Source organism: Populus euphratica, unplaced genomic scaffold (assembly GCF_000495115.2).
Source record: "Populus euphratica unplaced genomic scaffold, PopEup_1.0 scaffold2.1, whole genome shotgun sequence".
NCBI lineage: Eukaryota > Viridiplantae > Streptophyta > Magnoliopsida > Malpighiales > Salicaceae > Populus > Populus euphratica.
The window spans coordinates 954,770-966,715 of NW_011499846.1; the positions used below are offsets into that span (position 1 = coordinate 954,770).

Genomic DNA, 11,946 nt, shown 5'->3' on the forward strand with positions numbered 1-11,946 from the left:
ATATCTTTGAATTCGACCCGTGACACGGATGGCCATGGGACACACACATCTAGCACGGCTGCTGGAAATTACGTGGAAGGTGCATCATACTTTGGCTATGCCAAAGGAACTGCTAATGGAGTGGCTCCACGGGCACATGTAGCCGTGTACAAGGCTCTGTGGGATCACCATGCCTATACAACTGATGTAATTGCTGCAATTGATCAAGCAATTAGCGATGGTGTAGATGTATTATCTTTGTCATTAGGCTATGGTGGAGTACCTTTGAATGAAGATCCTCTTGCCTTGGCAACATTTGCAGCCACAGAGAAGAATGTCTTCGTGTCCACTTCTGCCGGAAACGATGGGCCTCTCTATGAGACACTACATAATGGTATACCTTGGGTGTTAACAGTTGCTGCTGGTACTCTAGACCGTGAATTCGATGCAGTTTTGGCACTTGGCAATGGGATTTCAATCACGGGCTCATCTTTCTATTTGGGGAGTTCATCGTTTAGCGAAGTACCACTCGTTTTCATGGATAGATGTGACAGCGAATTGATTAAAATTGGACCGAAGATCGTGGTCTGTCAAGGTGCGTATGAGAGTAACGACTTAAGTGATCAAGTTGAAAATGTGAGAAGTGCAGGTGTTACTGCAGGTGTCTTCATAACAAATTTCACAGACACTGAAGAATTCATCGGTGATGGGTTTCCAGTTGTGATTGTGAATTTAAAGGATGGAAAAACCATCATAGATTACATCAAAAGCAGCAACAGTCCACAAGCAAGCGCGGAATTTCGGAAAACAAATCTGGGGATCAAATCAGCTCCAAGAGTTGCTAGTTACAGTTCTAGAGGACCATCCTCGAGCTGTCCATTGGTCTTGAAGCCTGACATTATGGCTCCTGGTTCACTAATCTTAGCAGCATGGCCTCAAAATGTTTCAGTGGATTTGAACGATTCGCAGCCTATTTTCAGCAATTTCAAAATATTGTCAGGGACATCCATGGCTTGTCCGCATGCAGCTGGAGTGGCTGCACTCTTGAGGGAGGTACACCCTGATTGGAGCCCAGCTGCCATTCGATCAGCCATGATGACCACGGCTGATATAACGGATAACACTATGGAACCTATTAAGGACATTGGTTCAGGTAATAGAATAAATCCAGCTAGTCCTCTAGCCATGGGAGCTGGACAAGTTAATCCCAACAAAGCTCTAGACCCGGGTCTCATTTATGACGCTAATTCAACTGATTATGTGAGATTACTTTGTGCCACAAACTTCACCGAAAAACAAATCCAAGTTATCACAAGATCATCTTCTACCGATTGTTCCAACCCATCCACTGACCTCAACTACCCTTCTTTTATCGCCTACTTCAACGAGAGATTTTCGCCATCAAATTTGACAAGTGTGCGCGAATTTCATAGGACCGTGACCAATGTTGGAGAGGGAATTTCTACTTACACAGTAAGTGTGACTCCCATGAGTGGGTTAAAAGTCAATGTCATGCCAGACAAGTTGGAGTTCAAGACCAAGTATGAGAAGCTAAGTTACAAACTGACTATTGTAGGTCCAGCACTTCTGGACGAAGCAGTCACTTTTGGTTATCTCAGTTGGGCTGATGCTGGGGGTAAACATGTTGTCAGGAGTCCTATAGTGGCTACAAGTTTTATCCCAGATGATCCAGATGATGAAGAAATCAAAGGTTCTTAACCGTAAGATTAACAAATCATGCAATAATATAGTAGATATATTGTTGTATCAATAAAAGGTCCAAAAAAGGCTTTGTTAACGCCAAACTAACAACTTGCAACTTGGTGTGAAAAGACCGTAACTATTTTGATGAATTATTTTCAACTATTTTTAGGTGATTTTAAAAGCCTAGTTCTATAGTGGGATGGTATGCTTGCATTAGCTCCTCTAGAAGCCTCTCAAATTAGACTTTGAAGATGTTGTTTTAGTTAATTTTATCATATTTCAATTTTTTTTTGGTTTTTGTGTTAATTTTAGATTTTATGTGTTTTTTCCTTTAGATGTTTTACAATTATGATTTTATTATGCAAAATTCGTGTCTATTTAAGGAGGCAGTAAACTTTTTAGAGAAACAAACTAGATGGAAGAATATTTAGAGAAACAAACTAGATGAAAGAATATTTAGAGAAACAAACTAGATGAAAGAATATTTAGAGAAACAAACTAGATGAAAGAATATTTAGAGAAACAAACTAGATGAAAGAATATTTTCAAAATAAAACTTTGAAATAACAACTTATAGTGCATAAGTTTGATGATAAAGAAGGGATTATAAGTATTGTCATCATAAAAGTTAAATTTTTATTAATTACTGAAAAAGAGGGGGCTGTAAGGTTTTAAAAAAAACCCTCTTCCGTTAGTAATGGAGTATATGTAGTGCTTTAGAGAATTCTAATTTAATACTTGGAAAAATGAAAATAATTTTTTCTTTAAAAGTCATATTCTCAAAGTTTAGCCTTTCAACAATAATCCATGAGAAGCATGCAGCAGGAGCAATACAAGCAAAAGCAATAGGGTCTTACACGATGATTTCAGTTTTCTCTCTGTTTTCCTTCACTTTTGGTTTGTCTTTTGACGACTTCGAACCATACTCAATTGGGTCACTTGTGAACATTTTTTTCATTTGGGATAGATATGGAAAACGTTAATTTTTAAAAGTGGTGCGACTTTTTTAATACGGGTTTTTGGGTGGTTGCGCTACACTTGTGTGGGGTAATTGGGTTGCCCCTGTGTGGAGGTAGATTTGCGTTTGTTTGATCTTTGAATGAGCATTGATTTGAATAGATTGTATTGTTGGGTTTGAAAGGATTTTTTAGAGTAAAGATATATCAACAAAAATGATGAATCGAATGTATCACCATTTTCTTTCACTTATGATAGGCCTAAATTATCTATGTGGATGATTGATCTGCTGAGCCAAGTTTACATTTAGCACGAAATGGTCCACTGGAAAACATATAATCTAGCTGAAGGCAAAAAAGATTCGGGTAATATGTCATTTATTCTTTGGAAGGAATAAATCAAGTTTTATTATCCTGGAGGTTCATGTGCATAGAGAAATGGTAGAGCTTAGAATTTGATGGCCACTACTGGGCTGGATACTGTGTGATTATGTTGATCGATCCATTTGAGATAGCCATACGTCACGGTTGGAGCATCCTCATCAATGTCGATACTGATGACAAAACCTTGCCTTTGGTTTTTCTTTGTGAATGACAGGGTTCTTGGCTCTACCTTGATTCTCATCTCGTTAGGACTTTCTATAGTTGCTTGGTAAACACTGTCATCATCTCCCACATTCGTCACAAACCTGCTAAATGTCTTTGTAGCTGGAGAGCTGGTTTTGTTGGTAAATATGGCTGTAATGGAAGGATAATTTAGGTCCGTTGGTTCTTGACTGCAGCTCCATTGAGTACGTCTGAGAACAGCACTCATCTGCTTTGCAGTATAGCCAAGGCCACATAAGAAGTTGACATAATCTTGCACATTCATGTCATAGATAAGTCCAGGGTCCATAGCTTTGTTTGGATTGATATGTCCAGCACCGAAGTCCAAAGGTGTAGCCGGAAGACTTATCAGCTGGTTTTTCATGGTAGTGCGAGTGTTGTCCTTGGTATATGCCGTGGTCATAAGAGCTGATCGGATGGCTGCAGGGTTCCATTCAGGATGAATATTTTTTAGTAAAGCTGCTACTCCTGCAACATGTGGTGCTGACATTGATGTGCCCGAGTATAAAGCATAATCTGTTGTCAAATCATATTTCCCTAATTCCATAATAGGCTTGTTTGGTGCAATTGCTGCAAGCACGTCAACTCCTGGAGCAAGAATATCTGGTTTTAGGACACCCGGGGTGATTGGATCTGGGCCTCTTGAAGAAAAATAAGCCACTTGAGGTGCTGGTTTGACACCCAAATTAGTGGACAAAAATGTCATGCTCTTCACCTTTGCTGCAGTCACATTAGCCACATACTCTCTAACCAAAGCCCCAGAAACAGTTGGTAGAACTATGCTGGGAATGCTGTAGTCTTCTGGATCTAAAAGTGAAAAATCTGTCATGAATATTCCAGCGTATGCACCTACCCTTTCAAGCTCCTCCTTTTGCCCTTCAACATCTATGGTGGTGCTATTATCACAGAGTACTATCTTTCGATGAACCTCACTTCTATTCAATGCTCCGTAGTTGCATATTGATTTGGACCAGTTACTTTTGCCATAATATAATGGAACATCTTCGATGTAAATGCTCTGTGGAAAGTAAGATGTTCCTTCAAATGTCAACCCATTTTCTAGAGTCATTGTAGCAGTGAAACTCCGATCAAGTGTGCCAGCTCCGACTGTTGTGATCCAGGGTGCACCATTGTACGTGGAATTATAGGCTCCATCATTCCCGGCTGCACATACAACAAAAATGTTTTTCTCCATTGCCGAAAGTGAAGCTATGGCAATAACATCATTGAAGTATGGTGTTTGCGTAAAACCCAGAGACAATGACATAATGTCAACCCCATCAGCAATAGCTTGGTCCATTCCAGCTAGTACATCAGTTGCTGCACTCTCTTCAGTATCCGTTGCAAAGAGTACCTTGTACATGGCAACATGTGCGGCAGGTGCTACTCCTCTGGCTGTGCCTCTTGCATATCCAAAGTGATTTGCTCCAAGAACATAGCTACCAGCTGCGGTGGATGATGTGTGTGTTCCATGACCAGCGAAGTCTCTCGCGGAGTCATAGTCATACTCTGTTGAAATTTTTCTTCCTGCAGCTATGAGTCCTTTGCTGAAAGATCGAGCTCCAATGAGCTTCCTATTACAGGCAGAAGGGCTAAATGCTGTGCCATTCTCACACTTGCCCTTCCATCTCTGAGGAACTGGTGGCATGCCTTTGTCATGAAAACTTTCACTCTCTGGCCAAATTCCTGTATCAATGATCCCTATGATCACTCCTTCACCACGAGATGCAGTGGGCAATATTCCAGAGTTTTGTCTCAATCCTAGAAACTTGGGGCTGTGGGTGGTGAATAGCTTCCCAAATGACTCTCTATACGTGCCAATGTGAGCTGGGGATTTCTCGATTTCAGCCAACTGGGAAGGTGTGAGCCTAGCACTAAACCCCTGCATGACATGACTGTAGGAGTACAAAAAGGTTCCTTCGCCATCGGCTGGATTTGATAAAGATCTGAGAGTGAACCGGTGCCATGATTCGTGGGTTAAGAATGTGGCAGGCTTGTGAGAGTTGTCCATGTGGACAATGTACGTTTGGTATTCTTCACTTTCTAACTCCGCATTGCTTATTCCAATTAGCAATAACAAGAGGCAAGACCATGCTAGGAGTGAAAGAAAGTCTGAGGAATTCATTGCTTTGATCATGTCTGATCAGTAGATTGACAACGAAGAATGATACATACTTGCATGTAACTTGGAGAATTTATAGTTAATTATGTCATAAACGAAATCAGCGAATGTGAAGATCATTTCATTGTTAGTTTCACGACGTTGATTTCAAGTCTCTAATAATTTGCTGGTCGATAATTACTAGAGGCAGTGAATAAGCAAATACAAAATTTTATGCCGTCTTGTTCATAGTTGTTAAATCTTGTTATTTAATTAAAAAAAATTAAGATTTCCAGCTAAGTATTTAATTAAATCATTTAAGACATTGAATTAAAAAAGAAGAAGTTAACCTGATATTAATTTTTAGTGATCAATTGAACCAATTAAACTCAATATAAACCAATTAGGTTAATATCAAGTAAAAAAAATTGTTATTTTAATAAAAATAATTAATTCAAATTAACCAAATAATATATAGATTAATCCAACGATTTAAGGATTTTTTTATCAATAATTGAATCCAACAGCTGTGAGCTCGTTGCTTCCGTTACATGTTAATTGTACTCTTCGGATAAAATGATTCGGCCTTCGTATTAAAAAACTCTTGCTTTATTTAATGTTTTATTATAAAGTTGTTTTACAATTTTATCGTTGTTTTGACAAGACATCGAAGACTATGATTCCTCCATCAACATCAATCAACCTGTGAGACACACTCGGCAAATGGCCTTTTAAACTCAAGTGTTGGAGACATTTCCGAGGTGGTTACAACCTGGCTCCTTGAGATTCCATTCGCCGTCCTTGGTGAGTCCGGTTTTCTGTGCTCCTTTCTTCAAAGATCCAGCGAAAGACTTTTTCCAGGTGACCTGTTCTTGAGTCCCGAAGCACTTTCCTTTTCTGACTTCGTCTTTGCTCGGTGGTCTATTAAGCTCCAGTATGGATTCATTGCTTCGTGCCTCTCTACTTCTATTGCAGACATCTTATTTTTTAATAGTAAAATCTAAAGAAAACAAATTACAAATATTCTTATATAAAAATTTAAGCATATTCAATAATTAAATAAAAAATTATATTTTTTCTAAACTGTTAATATGATATGGTGCCATCAGTTTTTTTTTTACTTAAATCTATCATGCTAATTTATAAATATATTTATTAGGTCAATCATAAAATCTATCTAAAATATATTTTTATCTAATTATAACATGTACACGTCTGACTGTATAGGATCATGAATTATTATGAGCCCAACTAAATCAAAAAGCTTATCTAAAGCAAGAAAGCTCAACGGGAATTTAATCATTTATCAACTTCATAGCTTATTATATGCAAACATCTCCGTTCACTAATATGGAATATATGGAATTGATGTGTAATTAGTTAAACATGACAAGTTAATATAGAAATCCATAACATGGAATCTAACTTTTTTTTTTAATTAACTCGATAATTCAATAACCCAGGTTATTTTTTTGGGTCAGCCTTCGAAGCCAACAACTAGCATAATAGTATATTTTATGCGACTTCTGGATCTAGATAGTTTAAAGTTTTTAACATCTCTGTTGGATGTAATCGCTTTGTCTCATCCCGTTTCATCAATGTGAACATATTTCCATGTCCTCGTGTGTGGAGGGCTCCAAGAATGCTCCATATGCCTGTCAAGCATTGTGAACATGCATCCCTGGAGATATAAACCCAAGGGCTGCTATTTTGATATTCAATTTAAGGCCCCTGTTGAAAATTTCCAGGCCTGCTCGAATTTGTGCTCAAGCCTTTTGCTTCTGTGATCCCCCAACCTTGTACTTTCTGGTACACATCAAAGAAAAAGTATAGAGACACCAGGAAGCATACACCAACTAGACAGAATTTTTGCCCCATCTGCTAGATCATTGGCAGTAGATTTTGCGTATTTTTCTTTCTTTGCAAAGCATTTTCTAAAGCATGCTTATCCTAATGTTTTGGTGTCCCTTATCTTTATTCTGTCCCCGTCATCTGAGTGGTGCTATTTGCATATGACCTTCTCCCTCTTCTTGTCAGTCTTGGACTCTTGTATATTCTTTCGTTGGTAGTTCGTAAGTCAGCAAGAAGAAAAAAAATTTATATCCCACAATAAAAAATAAAAAAAAAACCCTTCTATTTAAATTCTCACAAGTATGGATTTTTATATTTTGTGTGGTAAATTAAGTGTATATAAAGTCTACAATGGATAGGCCCTCCGAACGAGTTTTATAATATTATTATATGAATATTTATAATATTAAAAGAAGACGATATTATTATATGAATATTTATAATATTAGAAAAAGATGCTTGATATTTAATTTGTTGGTGAGATTAATTTTTTTATTTAATTTAATTCAAAATATAATTATTTTATTAATAATTATATAATTTTATTAGAAATAATATAATTTTATTATAAAGTTTCAGGTCATTCAAATCTAAAAAAAACACAAACTTGACACAGCCCACCAACACTTAGGTTCATAAAGATCATAGGTTTGATAATTCATCGGACTCACATATCTTTGCCTAGTCTAGGAATATGATGGATTTGGTATCATGGATAAGACATCTCGCTAAACTCACACACGTTTAGATTCAGAGCTTGACTAAGCCCTGAAAGTTTGGTATTTCGCTGGACCCACACATGTTTAAGTTTAGTGTCCGGCTAAGCTCAAGAAATTAAGACGGATTTGACATCTTACTAAATCCATATATATTTGAAATCAAAACATGGTTAAACTTAGAAAAGATAGGTCTGATAATTTATCAAGCCTATAAACATCTAAACTGTTAACTTATCAAACCCATAAATATATAAGCTCATACTTAACTAAATTCATAGATTATAAGTTTGGTAGTTTGGCAATTTATTAAATCCTTGTATAGTTTAGCTCAATACTTAACTTAACTGAACAAATATATTTGTTACAATCTCTTCTTCGATCATCCTTTTCAATGGCAGTTCTTTAAAGGAAAACAATAAGCATTGATCATCACATGCTACACTAACATCACTAAAGATTCCGTGTACATTTATTTGAGAAGGTTCATTTTGGATTTGTTATATTATATTTATTATTTATTAGATAAAATAATTATTTAAAAAGAATTTTGAGTTTGATTCAATATTTATCGAATTTAAGTTAAATTAACATCATTAAACCAGCCTCTATCTTGGAACTAGCCCCCCTTGCCAGGAGATACCTGGCGTATTAACATTTTCATATAATTATGTATTCATCAGAAAAATAAAATTCATAAATATTACATAATCATCATCATTTTTTTGTAATTAATTAATGTCGCAGAAATTTGGTGTTTGGCAATCACTAGGAAAAAAAACAAATAAAAAGTTGAAAGATTTTTCTTGCATCAATCTTCTCAAGAGGTCGATCCCAGAAAAAAATTCCTCCCAAGAGACAGTTCACTGGTTGATCCCTAGAGTTTGAGCCGATTTAGCAAATCAAGTTGCACTCTCTTTTGCAAGTTCTGAAAATCAAAGTATGATCCTTGGTTACAGAGGACCTCCTTGTTCACGATTGCCCTTCTTTATCTCAGCAATGAAGTTAAGGCTACTCGACCAAAAACAAAAAAAAGGACGGCAGATTTGAGAGTCCACATTTCCTCCATGTCAACGTCCACGAAATAGTTAGCCCTTCATTTTGGAAAATAAGAACAAAAGAAGAGGCACGTATCATGCCATGTCCCTCCACCCTTCTAAAGTAATTCCATTATAGCTGGTTTGTTTCTATCATACATGCCAGAATTATAAGGGGGGATAAGCAATAAGTTGCATTAGAACAACAAAGAAAAAAGAATCTGCAAAATAAATGGGTTAGCAGATATATATTGTGAACCAAGAAAAACTGCAGAACCAGTACTCTCCATATACAAAAAATGCAGCTTCATGATTACGCTATAAATTCTTCTATACTAGGGATGTGTAATTATCAGGTAAGCCAACAACCAAAACAACATCATTACAACCTAAAATGAGGAGTAAATAAACAGGAAGATCAAAAACCAAGCCACAAAGTCATGATTTATAATCTGTAATGTTTTGAATAAATGAGTAGGAAAATACAATAAAGCCCTTGAAGGCTTAGATGTAGGAATAAAGTAAATGAGGGGTATAGTAGTAATTGACTAAATACATGATAAATATAAATAAGGAGTCATGGATCCGGAATTCGGGTCGTGACATAATCACACCTTGTTTTTCAAATTCATAAGTCATAATAAATAAACAGGAAGATCAAAAACCAAGCCACAAAGTCATGATTTATAATCACACCTTGTTTTGCAAATTCAGCAGTCGTCAAACTTTATATTAAAATCCTCTTATATTTTTTTTTAACAAGATTTGCGATCTTTTATAGATCTAAGTCTTTTAAAAAAGATAATATTATAGATACTTAATTTTCTTTAATTAAGATTATTTTACTAAATGATATGAAAATACATATATAGTTTGTGGTTTATTAGTTAATATATTTTATAACTATTATTTCATCCCTAAATGTGATAAGATTCACTTTCTATGATTTGACAATATTTTCATATAACAAATGTCACATATTTTTTTAAAAAATAAAAAATAGCATTATTTTAATCGATTGAAAATAAAGAAACAAAGTTAACATACCGAGGATATGCCGATTGGATCAAAGAATAATTTAGCTAGATTTTATTTTGGTGATGACATGAACATTCTTTTTCACAATTTATTTTGGTGGTGACACATACAGTTAAGAGGGTTGTTCTGTTTTTAAGCGTAAGGGTTCTATTCGTCTGAAAACTAGCCAAAAATATCTGGAAAAAAAAATAGCCAAAAATACTACCATGCACATATAGAGATAAAAACAAAACCCACTCACTCTAAAATATTTAAATATTAACGTTTCATCGTGTTTTATTTTGTTTGCATTGCGTTGGTGATCAGAATCATGATGTAGAGAGAGATGTAAAGAAATTGTATACCTAGCTAGCCTCGGATATATTATTAAAGAATTATTTTATTTAAAAATTTAATCTGTTAGATGGAATTCTAGAATATAATTTATATTATTTTTTTAAAAAAAAATTTAATAATTAAAGTTTTTAAATAAAATAATTCTTTAATATGTATATTTTCATCCAAGTATATTTTCAATATAAATCTAATTACAGAGAAGACGGGAAAAAAGAAAGAAGAAAAATAATCTTCTTTAATCTTGTCGTTTCAAGAATTAGCAGACTTCAATGACCAAAAGATGATATAACATTAATTATTAACTAATAATTTTCGTTCGTAAACATTCACGGCTAAATAGATCGAGGATTGATGTGTGCAAGATTCAGATTTAACTTTAACTTGTGGCTACCGAATTACGATGATATTATCCCGAAATACGATGATTGTGGCCTTTGAAAGGAACTAGCACCTTCCTGTAAGAAGTTTTCTTTGGGGAGTGACATTTTTTGTTCTCTAGTTGGGAACATGGTGGGCTCTAACACCACCAATTACATGTGAGTCTTTGTCAAGTTCCATGAAAACAAGTCACTTAGTCATTTATACTCAAACAGATTGCTCCGTTCCAGTGGTCTTGATCTAGAAAAGGGGGTGGAGGAAGAGAAAGAAGCAAGCCCACCATTAAATTGATGAAAACTTTCCATGCTTCACACAAGAGGTAACATTAATTCCTCAAGATTCCTTGATGATGGTAGATTTTTGGTGGTGCCAAGACTTTTCTTGCACGCGGTGACTACCATTAGCAAGTTGCAGTTGCTGTCTTGGTCCACGCACAGTAAGGTCTTGTATGATACTTCCATTCAATGTTATCAGAACGAACCGTACCTTAAACTGGTCTTGCGTTTTCATTCATCAATTTCCAAGTTAATCCGAACAGTCTAGCTGGGTTCTAATAAATGTTTCTCTATTCACCTTATCAAATGGAGATTGTATTAATTACTTTTGAGTACATTCTATGAATTTGATTATAACATGTTGCTTTATGTTTTAAAATCTATATTTTATTGATGTGATTCTTGTTGTACATTCTTAAATTAAAAACTTTTTTACTGTAAACCCCACTATGTTGGATTAAAAAATACATTATGAAGCTACAGCAGTCAATATATAAGAGTAAAAAATAATTATTAAGTTTTATAACTGGAAGAGTAAGATTTATCTAATGCGTGGCTCTTGAAGACAGCTCGGCAATTGAGTAAGAGTATCAATCGACTAATGATCAACCACATTATTAATAATGAGCTCCAATTATTATAGAGTTGGTTTCGCTTGTACATATCATATGGGAAAGATTAAACCTAGTTAGGCTGGATTTCAACATGGTAACTCGATTAAATTGGTTTGGTTTGTATTAGTTTTAATTTATAACTTGTTTGAAGGTTGATTTAGTTAACATTTAATTGATTTAGCTGATTAGGTAAAATATAGATAAAATGCTATTAATTTAACTTTAATAATTTTAATTTACATCCAAAACAACTTCTGAATAAACCCATTTGGATTGTAATGGATAGATATCAACGACATAAAAAAAAATTATATATACGTGGAGGATATCGTGCTGACATCCTTCTTCTGAATTC

At 35.1% G+C, this 11,946-nt stretch overlaps 2 protein-coding genes across 2 annotated transcripts in view; one reads left to right on the forward strand and one right to left on the reverse strand.

The window, feature by feature from the left end:
- The window catches only part of LOC105129332 (subtilisin-like protease), a 7,310-nt gene extending 5,600 nt beyond the window's left edge, over nt 1-1,710 (forward strand). Inside the window, exon 2 of the mRNA XM_011031338.1 lies at nt 1-1,710. Within this exon, the coding sequence (XP_011029640.1) occupies nt 1-1,698 (1,698 nt within the window). The 3' untranslated portion in view covers nt 1,699-1,710.
- A 1,360-nt stretch (nt 1,711-3,070) lies between these two features.
- Nucleotides 3,071-5,386, reverse strand: LOC105129324 (subtilisin-like protease). The gene has a single exon (XM_011031327.1). It carries the CDS (start codon nt 5,380-5,382, stop codon nt 3,088-3,090), a length of 2,295 nt encoding a protein of 764 aa, XP_011029629.1. The 5' UTR covers nt 5,383-5,386; the 3' UTR covers nt 3,071-3,087.
- Between the last annotated feature and the right edge of the window lie 6,560 nt (nt 5,387-11,946).

Bases quoted from the DNA above. Each gene is read 5' to 3' on its own strand.
- LOC105129324 (XM_011031327.1), bottom strand. From the start codon at position 5,382: ATGATCAAAGCAATGAATTCCTCAGACTTTCTTTCACTCCTAGCATGG.